Raw genomic sequence first — 23,976 nt, forward strand, 5'->3', positions numbered from 1 at the left:
AAAGGAGCAGAGGCTGCAAGTGCTTCTTCAACACTCCCTGAGCTGGGAGAAGAAAATCCCTCCTTTACAGGAATTTGATGAGCGAGGGATAAGTGAGCTCCACTAAGGAGCATGAGCTTTAGTACCAGCTTTTAGTACGAGTACTTTTGCTCTTCTGATTATTTTTTGATTGTAAGAGACTGAGCCCCAGTGCACTGCAGAACTCCTGCGGGGAGCAGTCCTCAGGCCTACTGAGAGGGTCAGAGAATATACACATCCTGTTTTCCACAGCATACACATAAAGAGGTACGAGTCTACAAAGCTTCAACTGCATTTATTTTTCCAATTTTTCTTTTTTTTTTTTTAGATGGAGTCTTGCTCTGTCTGGAGTGCAGTAGCACCATCCCGGCTCACTGCAACCTCTGCCTCCCTGCAACCTCTGCCTCCCAGGTTCAAGCAATTCTCCTGCCTCAGCCTCCCAAATAGCTGAGACTACAGGTGCCACCACACCCAACTAATTTTTTGTATTTTTAATAGAGATGGGGTTTCATCATGTTGGCCAAGGTGGTCTCAAACTCCTGACCTCAAGTGTTCTGGCCGCCTTTGCCTTCCAGGCATAAGCCACCATGCTCAGCCCTTTTCCAATATTTTAATAAAAGTAAACAGCTGATTTACCCAGTTAGAAGTTTTTCCTGGTCTGTATGGCAGCAGCAGCAAGGAATATAATATAAACTCAGTTCAAGGATAACTGCCATATACATATAATTATTATTCAAAATACTTAATTTACTTTCCTTAAAAAAAGCATCCCAGCATTTAGAATAGCTTTTGACCAAGTCTGCTTTCTCGTTTGATGGCAAAAGCACACCCAGTATATGTGGAGAGGCTGTGGTCTGCCTCATCTTTTACTACGGCAAAAAAGTAGGGTCCACAAGCTTGGAAATGTTGAAAACTACTGCCCTGAACCAAAGAGGTGGCTGACGGTGGTAGTTCTGGGATTTCCTACTTATAGAAAATCTAGCAAATCGCTGCCATGTGAGGGTAGTATCAAATAATGATCATTTTTACCAAGGTCAGCGTGCAAGGAATCTTCAGCAGTCTTTCCTGGATATTTAAAGAGGCTATATACATCACTTTGGGAGGCCAAGGCAGGTGGATTGCTTGGGGTCAGGAATTTCAAGACAAGCCTGGCTAACATGGCAAAAACCCATCTCTACTAAAAATACAAAAATTAGCCGGGTGTGGTGGCACATGCCGTAATCCTAGCTACTCTGAGCTCGAAGTCCCCAGAGTAGCTGCTTCAGAACACTGGGTCCACGGCACATCAGCAAATGTTTCATGAAAAATGGGTTCCACAAGTTTGGAAATGCTGGGCTATACAATGTGCTGGCCTGCAGGACTGGAGCTCATTTTGAGAGTCTATGCCTTTTATCTGATAAACTTTAAAAATGGATACTCTCAGCCTCACTAAACCCTGCAAGCTGATAAAATATTCATTTCTTTCCCTTTGCTGAGATATGAGAAAAGGGTAACAGAGGACGGATGGTGAGAAAGCAGCCTCCCTGAGAGGCACCTCCAGCTTAGAGGGATGAAGAGCGGATGAGTCATGTGGAGTCATGCAGCAGGTGAGCTCAACCAGGGCTCCTAACCCAGTCTTACCCTTGAGACCCTCTGGAAGTACCGTGATACTAATATCTGCGACGTGTTAGAAGTAGATGTTTTGGCTGGGCGCAGTGGCTCACACCTGTAATCCAAGCACTTTGGGAGGCTGAGGCGGGAGAATCACTTGATGTCAGGAGTTCTAGATTACTCTGGGTAACTTGGTGAAACCCCCGTCTCTACTAAAAATACAAGAATTAGTCAGGCGTGGTGCTATGTGCCACTAGTCCCAGCTCCTCGGGAGGCTGAGGCAGGAGAATTGCTTGAACCTGGGAGGAAGAGGTCACAGTGAGCAGAGAGCAGAGATTGCTCCACTGCACGCCAGCCTGGACAATAAAGGGAGACTCCATCTTGAACAAACAAACGAGGAAGTAGATGTTTCATTTGTCCCAGACACTAGCAGAAGAGCGAGCGGGTAGCACTGGAAGACCTCAAGCTTGGTACATTTATTTAGCAGACATTCACACAGGCTTGTGAAGACTGCTGGGCTGGAAGCTTGACCCTGGAACTTGCCAGAGCCTTTAATATGTTAATGTGCACTGTGAATTTCCAAAGCAGTGACTAAGTACGCATGATCTCTCAGAGTTTTTACCTTTTTTTCAAGAAGCACCTCTGTCAGAATTCATTTTAAGGGTCACAAACACTGGAAAAGCTGATTTATTGCCCTTTCACTTCTCTCCCCTTTGCCTCTCTCACTTGCTCTTCCACATTAACAGTTAACAGTTAACAGCATTTCATGCAAGGGAGGCTCTTATGGTCTGAATGTTTCCGTCCCTCCAGAATTCGTATGTGAAAACCCTAACCTCTGAGATGATGGTATTAGAAAGTGGGACCTTGTGGGAGGTGATTAGGTCACAAGGGTGGAGCCCTCATGAATGGGATTAGTGCCCTTTTAAAGAGGCACCAGAGGGCTAGCTTATCCTTCCATCTTGTGAGGACACAGTGAGAAGGCACCATCTACAAGCCAGGAAATGGGTTCTCTTCAGACACTGAAGCAGCCAGGAGCTTGGTCTTGGACTTCCCAGCCTTCAGAACTAAGAGAATATATATTTCTGTTGTTTAGAGGCTACCCGGTCTATTGTATTTTGTTATAGTAGCCCCAACGGCCTAAGACAGATGCTGAATGGGTGTATCATGTCAACGTTTGGCATTTCTTCTATGTCAGCTTTCTGTAACTTATTCACACTTTCAGCTGATAACCTGGCATAAGTCCCAAGTTTCTCAATAATGACACAAAGCCCATCAAGTCTTCATCTGCTCATTCAATTCAAGTATCACTATAATCCAAAGTCTGTGCCAAGAGCTGTTAGAGCTGATTTATCAAGAGTCCCAAGCATCAGCCACTATATAAATGGCATCCTTAAGATTGAACTCTTCTGGAAAGTCATAAATTCTAGGACTCTGTTAACTGCAGCCAGCAAACCATTAGCAAAAGCAAATGCAAAAAGATGTACTTGCTCGTCATGGATTGTGGAATTCTGTGGTCACGAGACTGTATTGTGGTGTCATGGTGAGTAATCATAAGAGGGTGTGAGAAGCATTTGCCCAGAAACAAATTTTTTCCATTTTTATCCAGTTTTGGTGGCTTTGCTTTGAACGGATGTCACCAGTCTACAGTGGTTACAAAACCAGTCAGAACACATTTTTCTAGCTACCTATCTTTTCTTCCTTCCTTCTCTCCTGTCCTCTCTTCCTCCTTTCTTTATTTTCTCTCTTCTCTCTTTCTTTCTTCTGTTTTCTACAACTTTACTGAAGTGTATTTTCTTCAATGAGAGTATGTTTAAGCTGCTCAGCTCCTGACAGGAACTGGTCCCAGAATCTAGAATTCCTGCCCCTTTCATGGTTTAGAAGCCACGTGGACTGAGTTCAAATCTTGGTTAGACGTTTTCCCAACTGTGTGACTATAGGTAAGCAGATCTCTCTAGTTTGGCTTATTATCAGAATTAAAGATGATGAAAATTATATTGGCTAATTACATTAAAATTAAAGATGATTAACAGAGAAACCTCACTCTGGCTTCCCAAGGCTGAATGGGCCCTACAACCAGCTCTCCATTCTCCCCAGCCACTTCCTACTTATAAAAAGCATACTGCTTTTTCCTATTATCTGTTTTGGGTTACATCAAATATTAACCACAGGGTTTGTGTGTTAACAAGTCACAGCATTTGAAGAATCCTAATCAGCTCAGACTTTGGAATAGTTTCCTTGGAGGTGGGTGGGAAGGGAAGTAGGGAGGGAGGATGACCTTAATGACTCCTTGACCTTGAAGTCAGCCTTGCAAGTCAACTAAAAGAAGGTGTCTCCCAGCAACACGCCTTGTCTCCCTCACACGGCCCAAAGACAGCAGTGAAACAGCATCCTCAAAGGAGGGCATTGACTTCAGTGTTTGCTGGATTACTGCACATGTTTCTTAGAATGCTTACGGAGGCTGTTTGCTAGTCAGTAGAGTATGTGAGCTTTGGAGTCTGGTCCCGGTTCTTTCCAGATCTCCCACTTATTAACCACGTGGCCTTAGGCTGGTATGTGCTCATTTTAGAATAGAGATACTGACAGCCCATGGTCACTGGGACAATAAAATGATAGCGATAATGAGAGTGGTTGTACTTACGGAGTGCTGACTCTGCAAGGCGCTGGTTTCAGCACTTCATGTGTATGAACTCACTTACTCCTCCCAGTGACACTATGGGGTTAGCAGTCCCTGAGCTACATGTTATAAATGAGCAGATAAAGTCCAGAGAGAGGTCAGTTTATCTGTCTGAGTTCACACAGTAAAGGGTGGAGCTGGAATGTGAATCAGCCTGAGCAGTCTGGCTTCACATGCTCAACCACCCCACCAGACCACTTTCCTGTGCTATATTAGCTCTTCTAAAAGAAATCATGTATGCAGAATGTCTGGCCCTCAGCAAGAGCACAATAAATGGTGATATTGAAATAATAAACGATACTTCCATTTCCTCTGGCCTCACCAGCTTATGGACTTCATACAAACACCTCTTGCCTGCTCCAAAACCAGGCCCCCACGTCTCCCGCAGACCTCCTGTCCTTCCACACTTGTCCCTCTCTGAGGTCTTGCCTGTGAAGTCCCTGGAGGTGGCGCCTCACCCTGCCACTGATGTTGGCATCCCCTCGGCCTCTCCCCTGAGCCCTCTGGCCAAGCTCCCTGGGCCCCAAGCGCAAATGGGTATCTGGGCCCAAACAGTCACTACCGTCTACTTGGAGACTTGTGACTTTGTGTTCCCTGCTGTGTTCTGTTACATTCAACAGACATTTCCTAAGCACCTATTATACTTTGGAGAGAGTGCTAGAAGACATACAAACATGAAGGAAGAGCTAATGGCAGCCCAACTTCCTTGGATGTCTGAGCAAATGACATTTGTGAACAAACAAAAAAACAAAGTAAGTTATAAGCAACAAGTATGTTTACAAGGACAGCCTCTAGCAGCGTAGGGCCACCCAATACCTACTAATACTCAGTCTTTCTTATTACATTCATTAAACTTGTGAGGGGCAGGCTGGGCTCGGCGGCTCACACCTGTAACCCCAGCACTTTGGGAGGCCGAGGCAGGTGGATCAGTTGAGGTCAGGAGTTCAAGACCAGGCTGGCCAACATGGTGAAACTCTGTCTCTACTAAAATTACAAAAATTAGCCTGGTGTGATGGCGGGTGCCTGCAATCCCAGCTACTTGGGAGACTGAGGCAAGAGTAATTGCTTGAACCCAGAAGGCAGAGGCTGAATTGAATGGAGATTACCTGGGCAATGGAGTGAGACTCCGTCTCAAAACAAACAAACAAAAATTGTGTGGGTTATAAAAGAGAAAGTTTTGTTGGTGGTGGTCGTGGCGGTGGTGACGTGCAGCTTAGAAAAATGCCCAGGCATACCTGATAGCACCTATTAGCTTTTGTACATGATAGTCTCTATATCTGAGTTCTTGCTAAGGACTTTTTTTAACTTTTGCTTTCTGTCTAGTCAAAGCATTTTAACCTTGCCTGGGCACTGTAGTATTGCAATGAGCCCTCCTACCCATTACGAGGGGTTCTAGCAGGTGGCCTCTCAGGGATTTTGGTATGTAGTTACTTTAAACCAGAATGGTTTTATTGCCTCTGAGGCAATATTCCTCAGAGGAAGTCACTAAATTTAGAAAACCAACCCTACTCCTCTTCCAACCAATGGGACAGAAGCCCCAAGAACAATGGTGTGTTCAGTGGCCTGGCCTTGGCAGTGGGGAGAGAATTAGACAAGAGATTTCAAGAAAAATGAAAATTGCCTACACAGATTTTAATTTTATGGAAACTGAAATGGAGGATGTTGCATTTTTCCTCAGCTTTAAATTTATAAAAAGTAAAGGCGAAAGTGAGATATTTTCACTTGGGAGGAGGAAAGAAAAAGCACTCTCAAGTTCTAAGCCAGACTGCCCTAGGACAGTGGTTACTCAGTAACTCTCTTTAGAACTGGCTTAGCCAAATTTGGTGTTACAAGGCCCTTTGTTAATTTATAATTGTGCTACAATATTTCTTCTCATTCTTACAAGGCAGCTGAATATTTTTTAAAAATCAGAAAGTAACAAAAAGGTAGGCAACTCAGGTAAAAAAGTTTATTCTGAGACAGTAGAAAATTCTATCATTGTAAACAAAAAATATTGAGAAATTCAAATTTCCTGTATAAAGTGCCTTAAAAATTCATGTAAGACTGTTTCTGAGGTTTTTTTTGTTTTTTTTTTTTTTTTTCAGAATTTAATTTTACATGAATTCTGACAGGGCTCTGATGCCCGGAGGAACACCAGGGTTCTTGGTCTCAGGCTGACAGGATTAATGACATGGACACACGTGGAGTGGTTTTAAGGAGTGAAAAGTTTAATAGGTAAGAAAGAAGGAAGGAAGAAGAAAATAGCTCCTCAGTACAGAGACAGAGAGGGGGGATTCAAACAAAGAGAAAACCCTGTGTGCACGGAAAAGCGGCTGCTTCTATTTGGATGTGGGAGGAGGTGGTGTCTGGTTTGCATAGGGCCCTGGGGATTGGTTTGACCAGATGTGTCACTTCCCTAGCCAGAAAAAAACCTGGCCCTCCCACCTTAGCCCTTTAGTATGCAAATATAGGTTGCCATGATGTTCTGAGCCCATGGTATTATCTGGAAGTGGCCACGGCGTTTGGTACACTTGGTGACCAGGAAAAGATGGCGGGGATCGCCAGTTTTTGAGGGTCTGCATTGGCATATCGAAGCTTGCTGGCCCTTCAAGCCACCTTCTCTGTTAATAAAGAGATGGTTCAGAGGCTCTTATTACTGGAAAAATTCCACTGAGGACCTTTACCCTTACTAGCTGCCTAAAAATTATTTTTAATAGCTCCTGTATCAACTCCATGAGAATTCATAGTCCTAGGTCATTGATTAGTCCAAAGCAGGAGAGGAGATTATAAGGGCAACAAAATGTGAAGGGAGGGCACAGGGCTAATGTGTGGTCCTGAGAAGGTCTAGGTCAGCCCCAGCTCCCACCCACCTCCCCACAAAGACAGATCATTTTGGGAGGCTAGGCTGCCCTAGGCCTCAGGGAAGTCTGGTCTTTTGGTCAAATGTTTGTGGAACAGATTTGGAAAAATGGGGGTAGAGTGGTGGAATTGTAAAAAAACCATCAGGGAGAAGGAAGAGCCTGCAGTCTAGAGGTCAAAGGTCATGCTGGTGGGTGGAAGGGCAAGGGAAACCCCCGTGGGCTGGAGCAGGGAGTGGAGGAGGAGGAACGGCCTGGAGGAGCTGCGTGCTACTCCAGACCTGAGAACTGGAATGGATTGTCTCATGGGTTCTCAAAGCATGATCTGCACACCAGCAGCGTAAGCATTGCCTAGGAACTTCTTATAAATGCAATTCTCAGATCCCACCCCAGATGGACAAAATCAGAACTCTGCAACTGAGGCCCAGCATTCTGTTTCTGGCTTTTTAAATTTCAGTTTTATTTTTTAGAGACAAGGTATTGCTGTGTCGCTCAGGCTGTACTCAAACTCCCAGGCTCAAACAATCCTTCACCTCAACCTCCAAAGTAACTGGGCCTATAGGCACATTACACCACACCCAGCCCCTGTTTTAATTCACCTCTCAGGGGATTCTGATGACTGCTACGGTTTGAGAACAACTTATTTAACAAAATGCTGTGTTTCAGGTACTGAGACTCCATATAGCAATTCATGAAACCAACTGTTTACTGGCCTGACTGAGCTGCTTTAACAAATTATTACAAACACGGTGGCTTAAAACAATGCAGACCTATTCTCTTTACAGCTTTGGAGGTCAGAAGTCCAAAATCAGAATGACTGGGCGAAAGTCCATGTCTCAACAAAGCTGGTTCCTTCTGGTGGCAGTGAGGGGAGACTCCATCCCTTTGCCATTTCTGGCTTCTAGAACCCATCTTTATTCCTTGGCTTGGGCCCCTTTCTCTGTCTTCAAAGGGCAGCCACTTCAAATGTCTTGCCATCACATTTCCTTCTTCCCTAATGCTCATCCTACTGTCAGCCTTCTATAAATGCCCTCGTGATTACAGCGATTAAAATTAACCCTCTCGGAACAATCTCTCTATCTCAAGATCCTTAACTTAATTAAATCAGCAAAATCCCTTTGGCCATGAAAGGCAACCTATTCATAGGTTCTGGGGATTAGCAATTTAGACATTTTTGGGGAGGCCATTATCCTGTTTCCTACAGAGAGGAAGATGAGAAATATGCACTTTCATTTACTTGTACTCACATAAATAAACAGTTTTCATGCACAAGACACTAATAAATCTGATTATCTGTGAAGGACGGGGAGCATGAGGGGAAGGAATGGGAGCTAGGACTTCCTTCTCAAAGTTGACTTTTTATGTTATTTTGGGCTTTGAGCCAGGCAAATATATTACCTTTTACACACTGTTAACCACCAAAAAATAAAGAGAATGAGACCCCTTTTAGTAATTTCTGGCTGTTGAACCATTCTGTTTGAATATGACATGTCAGAGATCAAACCACTGGGACCTTTGGAGTCCTAGAGTTTACAAGTTTTGAAAGCAAAAGCATTTTAGTGGTGATGTAGGTAGCAGGCAAAGAAACAGAATCTTGCTTGGGCATGAACAAAACAAGACAGGCAGTAAGTCAAAGATGAGGGAATAAGCTTGACCTTCAAGGAAAGTTAATGTTTTGGACTTTGTTCATGTTTTTGAGTTTAAAAGTTCTGCAGATCTTCCAAATGCCCAATAAAGAAAGAGGGGTTGAGATGTCCATTCCTTTCTCCTTAATAAAAAAAAAAAAAAACAAAGTATTATGTCCACTAAACTGCCTTTGCAAAAATTATAGTAGTAAGGGAAATCTAACATAACTGACTCAATCTTGCTTCTACCAGGCTAATGTACTTTAGCTCATTCTTGTGTGGAAATCATAATAGTCCCTTCCCTCCTTGAACTGATCTCCTTGTTCAAAAATTGAGACCATATCTACAAATACCAACAAAAGGTCACAAGGTTAGAATTGTGGTAGGGGCCTGAACTTTGCTAAAGAATAGGCATGAGTGAACAATAACCATTCATTGTTTGCTTAACTTGCTTTTCTGTAAGTTGCTTACTGCCCCAGAGCTACACAACTGGAGGTTGCAGGATTTGTAATTTCTCCAACTATTCCTATGGATAATATCACTATTTTGAAACCTAAAGAACTGTTATGTGAAGTATTTTTCAGATTTAGCATTCTGGCAGACCAAGAGATGCCACCTGGTCCTGAGACCCCTCCTCAAAACTGACTCAGCTGCATGAGGGCAGTTTAGACACCCCTGCAATTTCATCCATAGTCAATCAATTATTTCAGTTCCCAAGCCCCCTACCTACTAAAATACTCTTAAAAACCCTAGTAGCTGAATTGTTAGGGAGGTGGATTAAGAAAAATCTCCCATTCTCCTCACTTGACTGGCCCTGCGATAATTAAGCTCTTTCTTTGCTGCAACACTTGCTGCTCTCAATGCATTGGTTTTTTGGGGAGGCAGCAGGCAGGAAGAACCTGTCAGGCTGTGACATAAATTGCATGCTATTTTCTTTTCTTTTTCTTTTTTTTTTTTTTTGAGACGGAGTTTCGCTCTTGTTACCCAGGCTGGAGTGCAATGGCGCGATCTCGGCTCACCGCAACCTCTGCCTCCTGGGTTCAGGCAATTCTGCCTCAGACTCCTGAGTAGCTGGGATTACAGGCACGCGCCACCATGCTCAGCTAATTTTTTGTATTTTTAGTAGAGACGGGGTTTCACCATGTTGACCAGGATGGTCTCGATCTCTCGACCTCATGATCCACCCGCCTCGGCCTCCCAAAGTGCTGGGATTACAGGCGTGAGCCACCGCACCCGGCCCTATTTTCTTAAATAATAATAAATAAGAGAGAGCTCTTTGCTCTGAACATTTGAGAGAATGCCAGGCACTTTTATGCTAATGCTGGTCATTAGTTTACTGTTGAACATTATGCTATACAGCAGAGCAGGACAACTGAGATTTTAAGACACAGCTTGCCTCATGACAGGGAAATCAAGTGCATGTACTTAAAGGAGCATCTGCATACAGTTAAACACTGCATATACCACCAAGAGCATCTTTAACTCCGTTATGCCCAACAAGAACTCTTCTGTCTCCCCATTTCGTCTTACTGCCCAAACTCCAGTGAAGACTCCCAGGCAAAGATATCTCCAAGGACCATTTTGTTCATGTTCTGCATCTCCTCAGTGGTTCATCATTTATCACTTTTCCATTCTATATGTTCATCAACTCCCCATACACTTGGCCTCCCTGATCACCCTGGTCCTACGCTGATACTGGCTACTCCTGACATGGGGCAAACAGTTTCAAGTATTAGCATGCTTTTTATTTTCATTTGCAAGTTTGCAATTATTGTTCCAGCTGGGGCAGTCTGGACCTTTCAGTCCCATGTATTACACAGGTTATGCCAGGCTGTATGCTAGATGGAGGGTTGGGAAGCAGGTCACAAAGAAAAATCAAGACATAGTCCCTGTCCCTCAAGTAATAGCCCAGTAGAGACCACCAACACACAAATACCTAGAAATGCCAAAAGCACCAAAACAGAGGTATGAATGAAGAGCTACAAAAAGAAACCCCGAATTCTTCCTGGGAAAGTCACAGAAAACAAAAGAGAAATAATATTTAAGATGGGCTTCTCAGGGTATACAGGAGTTTGCCAAGTAGACAGGGTATGGCAACCCACCCCAAGCCACTGGAAGAGTTTAAAGTCTGCCAGTACACAGACAATCTTAATGGACAGTCCAGTGTGTTAAGATAGCAGCAATTTTCCTGCCTGGGGGAGGAGTGCTCAGGCAGGAAAGGTAGGGTTAAGTTATAAAAGGCCTCATGGCAAAGAGGACTCTGGAGGTAACTAAAGGCAATAGGGCTCTTCTGTGAAGATGTGTGTCTAGATCAGATTTGTGTTAGGGACATAATTCCAAAGGCACTGTGGAGCCCTGTGTGAGTTTAGTAGGCTTTACTGAAAATGTGGGAAGTTTCTGGGGAGGGGCTGCATCATTCCGTGCACCATCCATCCTCATGGTACTGCTGCCTCATCTCTCTCCCCTCCCCATCTGGACTCCTCAGCCCTGGGAAGTTCCAAATTCTTTTCCATCTATTATGCAGAGGAGCTTCTCCACTTCTCAAGCCTTAGTCCCAGAGAACACTGAAGCCTATAAGGGGCTCACTTCTATGTTTAATTATCAAAGCGTTTTTCTAAATAAAGGCAGTTACCTTACTGAGATAAATTTTGATCTTGACTATTAAAGACAATATAAATTTATCTCACCACACATGAGCCATCTATAGTATCAACAACATCTTAGATATTTCGCACATAGTGAAAATTATCTGTGAAGCATACTTATGCTTGAGAAATACAAGGTAGTAGTCTCCAAATCATTTTAGCATTTCAACATGTAAGGTAAAATAACTACAGGACACTTCATCAAACTTGTTTTAAAAAAAGGTTTATTCATTACAAAAAGTTAAATACTAAAGCTAAAAACATATAAATTCAGGTCAGGCTATATTAAAATACACACATACCCTTCTTTGCAAAATTACTAAAGGTTGAATTAAAGAGATGCTTTAAATAAAATAAAGTACTCTTTGAGGACATTTTTGTCAGATTAACTATAACAATGTAGTGTAGTTTTTAAAATTGCAGTTGAAAAGTTTAGCTGTCTTGGAAGTCAAATTCATCCAATTGTTCAGACTTCAGTTACTACTCAGTATAAAGCCACCATGCTGGCTTGGGCAGAATAAATTTTATTTGCATTATGGAAAGTTCTATATTACAAATCTAGTCTCCTATAATATGAACAGTGAGTAGTCAGAAGTATACAAAGGGTTAAATAGGATACTTTGGCCAAGAAAGGAAAGGCCTTAGTTCTACCATATAGTATCTTCTCTAATTAAAATGACTGGGAAATATATGGAAGCAGAAATCAGCACAAAGCATATACTCATCTAGAAATAATCTTTCAATTAAAAAAAAAAACTTGCAAAACCAGCACTCCTTTCTCTAAGATAGGTTATAAGTATTTTACAATTTCTTGTTATATTAAATTGAGTTAAAGGTACTGATGAGTCTATATGCAAATGGGTTTAAACACTAATTTGATTTCTCTTCTGACTAAGCTCTGGAGAGCTGTGACATCTGGGTGTTGGTGTCACTCACACAGGTGGTAAAGAACTTTCATAACAAAACTACATGCTTCACACCAACTGGGCACCGGCTTCGAAACCCAATTCCACTTCAGGTCAAACAACCTTAAAGAACTATCTACAGCAGGCATCCCCAAACTATGGCCTGTGGGCCACTTTATCCACCCCCCCGCCCCCCCGGCCACACTTCAGGAAGGGGCACCTCTTTCATTGGTGGTCAGTGAGAGGAGCACAGTATGTGGCAGCCCTCCAATGGTCTGAGGGACAGTGAACTGGCCCCCTGTGTAAAAAGTTTGGGGACGCCTGATCTACAGTCTAGTTAAATGTTAAATAGCATTTTCAAGAAAATATCCTTTTTGCTTTACAGCTTATATTTTTCTATTTCCTAGAAGAAAAGTTACCGATTTTGAACTTTAAATGCTGTAATTCATATAGGGATAAGAATATGCTCATGAAAAACAAAAGGCTCTTACTGCATTTCAGAAGTCTTAAATGTGAATAAATTTCTTTTTTTTTTTTTTTGAGACTGAGTTTCGCTCTTGTTACCCAGGCTGGAGTGCAATGGCGCGATCTCGGCTCACCGCAACCTCTGCCTCCTGGGTTCAGGCAATTCTCCTGCCTCAGCCTCCTGAGTAGCTGGGATTACAGGCACGCGCCACCATGCTCAGCTAATTTTTTGTATTTTTAGTAGAGACGGGGTTTCACCATGTTGACCAGGATGGTCTCGATCTCTTGACCTTGTGATCCACCCGTCTCGGCCTCCCAAAGTGCTGGGATTACAGGCTTGAGCCACCGCGCCCGGCGATGTGAATAAATTTCTAGAAATCTACCACAGTATCTGTTTTTTACAATGCTAATCCTTGTCAAATGGAATTTGCTAATGGTTGATTAACTCAAGTGATTAAAATACAAAAGACATAAAATCAATTCCAGTAATTTTCATTGATACAGCCCAATTCAAATCAGCCCAATTAAAATATTTCTTGGAATATATTTACATGGAAGTTTTACTGTTTCACCTTTTTTTTTTTTTTTTGAGAGGGAGTTTCACTCTTGTTACCAGGCTGGGGTGCAGTGATGCGATCTTGGCTCACTGCAACCTCCGCCTCCCGGGTTCAAGTGATTTTCTGGCCTCAGATTCCCAAGTGGGATTACAGGTGTGCACCACCACACTCAGCTAATTTTGTATTTTTAGTAGAGATGGGGTTTCACCACGTTGGCCAGGCTGGTCTGTAACTCTTGACCTCAGGTTATGCACCTGCCTTAGCCTCCCAAAGTGCTGGGATTACAGGCCTGAGCCACCACGCCCAGCCTAATGTTTTGCTTTGGCAGTGTTGGTATACAAACAAGGGCTAACAGTATGGAGTACCAACACTATACTATAAAACCATGTAATCAAATTTTTGAAAAGTTGGACAAATGGTGTGTATACTAACGTCACTGGAAATTAAAGAAAAATATATGCCAGTATTGACTTATAGATGAAAATCATGCTGACAATAGACAGTAATCTGTTTTTCCATCTCTAGGTTTGTGAGTTTCTGATATGATTATTTCTCTATACATGTGATATGAAAGAAAGAAACTATCATTCTGTCCTCTATCCCAGGCAATTCTATATAAGCCAGTCTTTGACTTATATCCTTTCTTTGAACTTACTGTGTAATCTTAGAGGACAAGATTCATGCTACTCTTTCTCAAATAATCTGCAGTCCTTGAAAATAAGTCAAATAATTTAACCTACTGCCATCCTAGTCTTAGTAAATAACACACAAAAAAATTATTGAGCCAACTTCAATAGCAAATTCTCTGCAGAGCATCTTTCCCTGTGAGCATCTTTATAAATGTGTATTCAAGTTAGGCTGGTTAGTCACTCTTACCAACCTCCTGGTCTTACAGAATGATCAAGGAAGTACCTGTTCATCTATAACAAAGCCAGAACTGTGACTCTTTTAAAGCTAAGACGACACAATGCGTTTCTCCCTTGCCATCCATGGTGGCAGTGGAGGCCCTGGGTGGTTCAGACCTCCCCAAAGGCAGGAATCTTCACTATGTTCTCCTCCCTCCAGTGAGCCTCCTTCTCTTTTCTGCTTTCAGAGAGAAGCTGTTTGAGCAAGAAAACACAGGATATTTCCTGCCAGGAAATAGACATAATTTGGGGGGCTCAGCACAAAATGAAATCATGGGGCCCTTCTTCAAACATTATTAAGAATTTCCACTAGGGTGATGGATGAAGCAAACCATCATGGCACGTGTATATCTATGTAACAGACTTCCATGTTCTGCTTGTGTACCCCAGAACTTAAAGTATAATAATAAAAAAAAGAATTTCTGCTATAGCAGAGCCTTGAACCAAGTGTGGGGTCCTTCTACATGTGGAGCCCTGTGCTGCTACACAAGCTACACACTAAGAAAGCCAGCCTGCCTCGGTTCCCTGCCTACTCAGATTGCCAAAAGGAGACAAAGTATCTCAACTGAGTTTTCCAGGTGAAAAGCAGAAATTTTTTTATGATGATTCAAACACTGTTACTAGTTGGGAACCAAGTGGCATTTCACTTTTGGCAGGATAATTTCTATTCCTAAAATCTCATGTTGGACTGATTGGTTTTCCCCTAGAATTCTTATTATACAAATAGTTAGGCTGGGTCTTTAAATGCCCCTTATTTTAATAGAGCAATTAATCAGACATGATGAAATTTCTGTATTAATCCTATATAATTTTTTTTAAAATTTAAGCATTTCTTAACTGACAGGGGTCTAAATATCACTAAAGCAAGAGGACATCTTTAAGGGAAAATACAATTGTAAAACAGCTTTATAGTCTAGAGTGAAAGCCTTAGTTTTAGCCTATGGTATATTTTGTTCCCTTTTAAGACCACAATGGTAGTTTTTTCCAAAGAGAACTAATAAATATATTAAGCTACATGGTAATTTTTCTAACACCCACATTGGTTTCGGTCAAAAGAATTTTACTGGAACCTGGATTCTTCATAATAATAAAAAAGAAATGTAGTATATAAAAGCTCCAAGTTACATTACTAAGCAACGACATTTCCGGGAGTGAATATACTTCCTGTATTCCGCAAGCTGCTTCAAGTACATATTCGATGGCCATCTGTGCTTTTCAACAAAACTGCGTTCTTCCACTGAAGTTTTAAGAAAAAGAATGTTAATTGAATATGTTTTATTGTGGATCAATGAAGATATCAGCTATTGATTTCGTCTTTAATAGATGAGATCCAAGCTCTGTGATACATCTCCTACCCTTCCCAAAAGCTTTCCAAAACAACTTCCTATCATTTTGGTTAAATTAGAATCAGTATTTAAGTTATTATGTGACTTACAATTATATACATCTTGTCCAGTGCTTTGAGTAGTATTCAATTATTTTTCTTTTCTTTTTCAATAAAGCATTTGTTCGTCCTGGATGTAATGGACTCATTTTTTTTTTTCTATTTATAAGAGTTTTCTTTGTAGCTAACTCAGTCTTCCAAAGTCCTTAACAGTCCTCTCAGCTGTGTTTCCCACCCAGCTACAGTCATCAGATAAGCTCTTCCTTCTTGTGGTTGCCGCTGCCCCGTCCTGCTTCCTGGACCTGCTTCCTGCCTTGGGGTTGGATCCCCCCCATTTCATCACTTTGTTTCTTCTCTTGTTTTGGTGAAGCACAACTGTCAGAGGCATTTGAACCAGAGCAACTGCTTGAATAGGGGCTGGGCACAATGAGGCTGAGACCTGCTAGGCTGCATCCCCAGATGGTTAGGCATTCTAGGTTACAGAATGAGACTGGAGGTCAGTGCAAGATAAGATTATAAAGACCTTGCTGGAGGCCAGGCACAGTGGCTCATGTCTGTATCCCAGCACGTTGGAAGAACAAGAGAGGTGGATCATTTGAGGTCAGGAGTTCGAGACCAGCCAACAAAAAATTAAAAAAAATTAGCTGGGTGTGGTGGCATGCACCTGTAATCCCAACTACTGAGGAGGATGAGGCAGGAGAATCTCCATCTATTGTTTAACTCATCTATTATAATTCAGATTATTAAGGTCTTGATCCAGGCTGCAGGACCATACAAACTAACTGCTCACAGAAATAAGTTCTAAGTTTCAATAGGAAGCAAAGGTGACATGAAGTTACTCCTTCAATAAATATTAAAAACTAGAGAAAAGTTATTACAGATGAGCTCTGGCAGCCAGCAAAGCAAAACAGAACAAACAAAACCCCATAACACAAAACACATAATACTGAGCTAAATTAAACTGTGAGAATGAATACGTAACTGCCAAGGGTTACATATTCCTGTGCACTGCTGTTTGTGTTCATGAGTCCAGTATATAAAATCCTAATAGTTAATGACCTATTTAACTGGGTTCTGATGTATCTGTGGCTGTACTGACATGACCTCTTTTCCAGTCTCACTTTTAAAAAAATTTCTAAACACCACTAAAAACGAAAAATTCTCAGTCAACAGAAAACAAGTTGTAGAATTCTAGTAATAACTTCAGAACTTTTGAAACTGAAGATGCGCAGTTCTACAAGGAAGCTGTAGAGTGACTGTGACAAGAACCTTTCCCAACTTCAAGTGACCATGTGACGTGGGCCAGATATAAGGTACCAGAGAGAAGTGACTGCGACCCTCTGGAGAGGACATACTCCTTTTAGTGGGCTGCCACTGCCAAGCCACATGTTGCCACGTAGAAAGACAGGCTTGTGGCAGCCAGATCTTCCAGTTTTTCAAAAGAAGTCAGAAATATGGTAATTTTTAAATACCAGTACTATGTGTTTTAAAACATAGTATGGGGTCCAAATAAAAGCCCTTGGCAGGCTACACCTAAATCACAGATGGCCAGTTAGTAACTATTGATTTAGACAATTAAATTCTCCCTTATCCAAAAGGCGCTTTTTTCCTCTGACCAAAAAGACGACACCTCATAGCAGGCTCCTGGACTCCGAAGAGGCACTGCAGAATGAGAGCTCTCATGATTCCCTTTTAAATTCCCATCAAAGGACCAGGAGATAACACTGACACAGCCTCAGCTCCTCAGCCTGCCACCTCACATTGCCCTGGGAGCCCTGCTTTGCACCCTGTCACGTGTCATAACATACTTAATAGGCAATTGGGTAAGTAATAACATATGATAAAAATTTTAACAAAAAGGATTTATAGAGCATCTCGCTCCCAAGATTGCAATAGCACTCCATGTATACCATATATCTATACAAGACAGTAAGTAGGAAATAACCTTATTCTTCTTTTACAAATAAGAGTGATCTAAGGTAGCATGATGAAACTGACTCCAGGACCAAAGCGCGATTCACTTAACTTTTAGCTAGCTTCTTAAAGAATAACTATAGAAGCAGCTACTTAAAGAACAGTTATAGAAGAATGTTCCATCCAACTGACAGCAAGGAACATGACTTATCTTTATGAACTGACTTTGTTTTTTCCTTGCACAAAGTATATAGCTAATAAATACCTGTTGTTTTGTTTTGATGTGATTATGCTTCTCTACTGTACTAATAGTTGACTTATGTAAGGAGGCTCCCAACAGACATACAATGTTTGTTGACTGGCTGAATACATCTCTCAAAAACTGATTGTGTGTTCCTGGGTTTCCTTAACCGTACAACAAGTAGCTGAATAAAAAAAAAAAGAGTTTTACTTTTTTCTCTTTTAGAGACAGGGGTCTTGTTATGTTGCCCAGGCTGGACTCAAACTCCTGGGTTCAAGCAGTCCTTTAGTCTCAGCCTCCCAAATAGCTGGGATTGCACCAAGATGGGTACACCATCTCAACCATAGATTTTTGTATTTTTTTACCAGCAGAATCTTTTTTACAAAGTAAAATTTAGGTAGCATTCAAGATATAAAACAGAAACCAGGGGGAACTACTCTGACTGAAGGAGGGAGGGAAGAGTCCAAGAGCTGTGAATTTTAGCCTTGTCTTTCCCTTTCCCTTATTCCTTCTCTCTTCTCACTCAGACTCCTTACTTTCTGCTCCGCCACCCTAGAAGACATTTCAGTTATCTCCATGGAGATTTATTTGTCCAGAGTGTGCAACTCCTTGACTAGGTAACCTTTACTTCCTTTTCTTTTTAGCTCAAATTTTGCTCGAGTCTATGCTAGATAGTAACATGAGCAAACCGCTGCATCTAAACTGTCTATTCTGACAACTATTATATTTTCATTTTTTTCTTCTTATGTAGTACTCAGTAGTTCACTCTTTGGTTTTAATCTTTATAATTTACCTTAGAAAGCATATTACATATACTCTTAGTAGTAAGTTTCACAACATTCTTTTATATATAAAAAACTGTTATTCCAAAGTAATATAAAGGACTCCTATATAGATATACTCAGTAAATACAGATATCCAGTACAATAAAACTATATATCTTATAGTTAACAACAGTTAAATTCCTTTATAAAAACTTTTTAAAATCTGTACTGTTTAAACTTTGCTACTGTCTTAGGTAGTTAAAACTAAGATATCATTTATCACAACCAAATGCCACCTGAGGATGTATTTTGTCACCTTACCTATTTCAGGGAAAAGAATGTGTTTAAAAAGGTTGGGAACTATAAAATGATCATTAGAAAACTTCTTGGGTAACACAGGTTAAGCTGCTTGTGTAACAAAGGTGGCTATAAATTGTGTCCTCAATTACCACACTGAAAAATTTACAAGAAATTTATTACATTGACTATTCTTATTTTGCTAAAACTATTACTTCTACAACTTAAATCTCAAATCTAAGAACAAAGAACAAAGTTTTCTTTTCAAAGCAGAAATTGACACTCTACCTGAAAGATCCTGAAATTCAGGCTTTTGACTGAAGATGAGGTAGTTAGTAGCAATGAAATGAAGTAGCCAGGTTGAAAGGCAATCAGAGTGGTGAAACTGCAAGAAAAATGAAAAGTGAAAGAATATTGCACATAATGGCCACCACTATGATGATTAGATCAAGATAACGGCCTGGGAGCAATCATGGAAAGCCCATACCCATGTTTAATGTGCCTTTACCTGATGCAGCCTTCAGTCTACTGTGACAGCAGACAGGATGAGGGAGCACTATTAACAGATAATATTAAAAGTACATCATTCTCGGAAGAAGCCAAACCAACAGTGAATAACAATCTACGGCAGCTGGAGTGGCCAAACGTCTTTAAGCAATGCATGGCTGCATCTACTTGAGGTTCTTGAAGATTTAATTTAAGCTTTTAATCTAAGGCTATGGACTTCACTAACTGCACCTGTGTCTGTGTAGCAGCTGACGGTGAGCAATGTTCAAACAAGTTCACCTGAGGAGCAGGACAAACAGGGTTTAAACAAGAGTGGAGATAAGTAATCTCCACCTCAATTCTTGTATTTTAAGATTCTCTTTGATGGAAACCTGAAGGTGAATCATGGTAGGGAATTGAGAGAAGTTAAGGGAAAATGAACAGAGAAATGAGAGAATACCCACACTGCTCATTTACGAAAGTATGAGTGATGTTTCCTGACACACAGTACAAAATTGGCAGAGTGATCAGAAATCCTGATTATCTGGAGAGCTACTGGGAGTCTAATACTGCAAAAAGGCAATTTCACTCCTAAAAGTCAGAGAAACGGCAAGGGAAAAGTCGGAAAAACGGCAAGGGAAAAGTTGGCAAATTCTGACCAACAGGGTGAACTGACTGGTGAAGTGAAACCTCAAACTAGGAACTTCAAAGAAAACTTGGGAAGAAAATGTCTGTTATCTGGAATTCATAATTGCCAAATTAGGAACCACCAGGAAAAGAATAAAGAAAAACTGGTAAATTTAGGCTTAATCTTAGAAAATAAAAAGTCTTCAGAAACAAAATTCAAAATGAACTGGTATCTTAGATTGTTTTAAATTCAAGGGGAAAAGATGAGAATAATCAGAGAGTCAGAAACCACAGAATAAGGGAAAACAAGTAAAGAATTTCTGACAGTGCAATCAAAAATGATTCTGATGAGGCACCACCTAAAGAAATCAATGGGACCACATGGGAAGTTCTCTTATACACAAATGATTTAAGAGGATACTAAAAGATAAGGAAAAAGAAACTTGTGTTCAATTTTTAAAATGTATGAACAACTTGTTAGAACAGTATGAAAATGATACATGAAAATGAACTGAGATTGTGAAATTACTAAAAAAAATTTTTAAAACTGTAAACTAAATTTGGAGGTAAGCTATTTCTTATGAGCCGAATGTAAATATATTACAAGGAGAGATCAAGGTTTCTCAATTTTTAAATTTGTTTTTATCTCTAATATTAAATACATGTGATAGTAAGACTTGATTATGAGAGAAATGAAGTCCAAAATAGTTAAGGAGACAGTAGGAGAAGACCTAGATGCTTTAAATAAATTTCCTTCTACAAACAGAGGTGTTGATTAATGAATTTTTCTCAGCTTGGAAGCAAGCTTTCAGCTGTCACAGATCTGGCCTCTGCTTCATCATTTGGCTCCATCTTAGTAATGTCGATGGAGATAAAAGTTGTCTTGTTTTCGTGACCCTGGATGTTGACATTGATAGGTATAGACGTGCTGGATGCCAGATAATATTTCAAGAAGTACTGACACTCTGTAGTGATTGACCAAATATATTCCTATGAAAAAGATCCAGAGGGCTCAGCTTACCACAAGGTGTGTACACAACAGTGTGCCACAACCACAAGTCCTGAAACTGTCTTGGGCAGTGGATGGAATGGCAGGATAGCCAACAGCAGGACAGGCCATCTGAGTAAGCTTTCTGTTTCCAGGAATGAAAGAAGGCGGGAATGAGGATTTGGCAGGTTTTTGACTGGGAGCGCATCTAGGGGTTTCGGAAGTTGATTTCAACAAAGCAGGCCTAGTTTACTTACACACCTGGCTCCAATTCATAATTTAGGGCCTCTGTAACTGCAGTTACTTAAAATTAACTGAATGATGTAACCCCCTCTGCTCTCTAAAATCAGTAGCAATATAATTATTGAAAATAAAAGAAACTAAGCTTAAAAGAGGCCCAGAAGCAGTATGTATATATATATGGCAGTGATTCCTAATAAGGTGAGACATGAAAACAAAAGGCATTCTGCAAGAATAAATGAGGCACACCAACATCTCCTACATCCAACTGAAACTTCAAAACATGTTCATCATATGAATGAAAACATGAAGAAGTAAATGGGTTTAGCTTAACCATCACTATCAGTATATATGGCCCAGTTCTGTCATTTTCCTTTTAGGAACCTGAACATGTGACTGTTTGGGGAAATTCAATGTAAATTGTATTTCCTACGATGCCTGTGTGACACAGTATAGCACCACATTCAAATGACTCTGCTAAGGCCCACTATTTTGCTGAAAAATTCAGTATCAGGACATTTTTCCTCCTTATAAAGGGACTGTACACAAACCCTAATGCTTCAAAATTATCTACACAGATAAACTGTTGTGGAGGAGTTTAGCCTCATTAAGCAAACTTGCAAAGTAAGACTAGTATTAACGTATATTAAAAAAGGAGAAATTTTAAAATAGCGTAATTTAAAAAGTCTTTTATAAAAAATCAGGTTATCAGGTACACAGAGTCAATTACCTTGGCCTTTTTGAGCAGGTCAACTATATCAAGGTTCATGGATGCCAGTTCCCTGCTTGGCATGCTTTGCAGCTGGGTAATGATGAACAGCTCACAGATGTGCTGCAGTCTGGACACTTGGTACATCTCGGCACAGATCAGGAGACACATGGCCTGGAATATGCCAGCTGGTGAGAAAAGGGAAATAAGAGAAAGTAGATGATAAAACCATTTTTTAAATTACCTAAACACATACGTGCACACACAACAAAAAACAATCAAAAAAGCATGCTGACCATATCATCCACCATAGAACAGAATGCTCAGAACAGAATGCTCAGTCAGCATTCTGCATTATTACTCCATTTTATCTATCCTTTTTGTTCTTTCTTTCTTTTTTTTTTTTTTTTTTGGTAGAGACAAGGTCTCACTACGTTGCCTGGGCTGGTCTTGAACTCCTGAGCTCAAATGATCCTGCCACCTTGGCCTCCCAAGCTGCTGGAATTACAGATGTGAGCCACAGTACCCAGCCTGTTATTCCATTAAAAAAAAAATACATTTAAACCTTCATACTCAGAAGTGAATCTATTCTTTTTCAAATTATTCTTCAGAAAAGGTGATTCTATAATTGCCCTTAAAAATTAATTCCAGGATTATCTGGTAAATCTTTCTGTTAGCTAAACTAGATCCCTGCCATTTTTTTTTTTTCTTGGCTTTAGTCTTTAGGTTGGTTTGTTGCTTTGTTTTTATTGTGATAAACATAACATGAAATTCAGCATTGTACCCATTTTTCAGTATATGATTCATTGGCATGAAGTACATTACACTGCTGTGCAATCATCACCACCACCATTTGCAGAACATATTTCTTCTTCCCAAACTGAAACTCTATACCCGTGAAACACTAACTCCCAGTTTCCCCCTTTCTCCAGTCCCTGGCAACCACCCAGTTTAGCTGGGGAAGGTTTTAATTACTTCCTAGAAATCTGGTTTTTCATGTAATTCTCATTCTTATCCCCCCTTACATTCTTACAGTTCTTACATTCTTTTGTAGCAATTGAACCAAGAACACTGTGTATGGTGAATATTTAACGTAACATTACCTGTCTTCTGTTTTCTTCCCATTTCATAGATTCCAGTATCTGGCTTAACTTTTTGATTATTCATTTTGCCTCATTTTTCCCTAACACACTTTTGCCAGTTTTTAAAAATCCTATCATTATTACTGCTTTCCTCCATAATTTCTTCTAATTAGCACGGTAAAACTGAATAATAGCAACTTCAATTAGTTGAGTGAGAGGATGATTGAAAATCAGATTTTCCTGTTATTCGAAATCTGGTTAATTTTTAAATTTAATATACAAATTTGTCAACAGTGAAATAATAAACAATAAGTTTTATTTCAAAAAAGAACCAATGGTTTCATTTTTATTAGGCAAAAATAATAAGGCTCTTTTTGAGACGGAGTCTCACTCTGTCGCCCAGGCTGGAGTGCGGAGGCACCATTTTGGCTCACTGCAACCTCTGCCTCCCAGGTTCAGGCAATTCTCCTGCCTCAGCCTCCTGAGTAGCTGGGATTACAGGTACACACCACCACACCCAGCTAATTTTTGTATTTTTACTAGAGACGGGGTTCCACCCTGTTGGTCAGGCCGTTCTCAAACTCCTGACCTTAGGTGATCTGCCTGCCTCGGTCTCCCAAAGTGCTGGGATTACAGGTGTGAGCCACCACACCTGGCCAAAGGTCAGTCTTTAACACTGACAGTAACAACAGCAACTGGCTCCAAAACACTCTACACCAAGCTGCAAAAAAACCAGAATTAATTTAACCAAAACAAATCAATTTGCTTCTTTTTGAACTTCTAAAATCTTTCACTAGAGAGCTCATGACTTGTTTAAAGCTTATTTCAATATCAAATGTAAGAAGTCTTTGTAATCTAAAAACTAAAGCAGTGAATCTGAAGAGCAATCTGGCCTGAAATGTGTGTTTGCTTTTCACGTTTACTAGGGTGCCTGACCGGGTTCTCTAATCAAGGTCTCAGCCTCCTGAATTGAGCTCCATGGAGCCAAAGCTAGTTGTGCTTGTGGTGGGAGCCATCTGGTGG

General features: G+C 40.7%; 2 protein-coding genes across 8 annotated transcripts in view; one reads left to right on the top strand and one right to left on the bottom strand.

Annotated features, from left to right (window-relative positions):
* GLRX (glutaredoxin) overlaps window positions 1–15,740 on the top strand; it is a 29,731-nt gene extending 13,991 nt beyond the window's left edge. Inside the window, exons 4-7 of one of the 5 annotated variants that reach the window (XR_012513078.1) lie at window positions 1,495–1,604; window positions 4,903–5,034; window positions 6,367–6,496; window positions 14,410–15,740. The gene's annotated coding sequence lies outside the window, so the exon portion shown is untranslated. Of the gene's footprint in view, window positions 1–1,494; window positions 1,605–4,902; window positions 5,035–6,366 lie in introns of all 5 variants that reach the window. The other 4 variants (XR_012513076.1, XR_012513077.1, XR_012513079.1 and 1 more) reach the window with 4 other exon arrangements.
* RHOBTB3 (Rho related BTB domain containing 3) overlaps window positions 11,596–23,976 on the bottom strand; it is a 61,978-nt gene continuing 49,597 nt past the window's right edge. For 2 of the 3 annotated variants that reach the window (XM_003920740.4, XM_074383271.1), the window contains exons 10-12: window positions 21,893–22,059; window positions 19,110–19,206; window positions 11,596–15,458 (exon numbers count right to left, since the gene is read on the bottom strand). In XM_003920740.4, coding sequence (XP_003920789.1) covers window positions 15,343–15,458; window positions 19,110–19,206; window positions 21,893–22,059 — 380 coding nt within the window. In that variant the 3' untranslated portion in view covers window positions 11,596–15,342. Of the gene's footprint in view, window positions 15,459–19,109; window positions 19,207–20,777; window positions 21,068–21,892; window positions 22,060–23,976 lie in introns of those variants that run through there. The other variant, XM_074383285.1, reaches the window with a different exon arrangement.

The sequence above is a fragment of the Saimiri boliviensis genome, chromosome 1 (genome assembly GCF_048565385.1).
Source record: "Saimiri boliviensis isolate mSaiBol1 chromosome 1, mSaiBol1.pri, whole genome shotgun sequence".
Classification (NCBI taxonomy): domain Eukaryota; kingdom Metazoa; phylum Chordata; class Mammalia; order Primates; family Cebidae; genus Saimiri; species Saimiri boliviensis.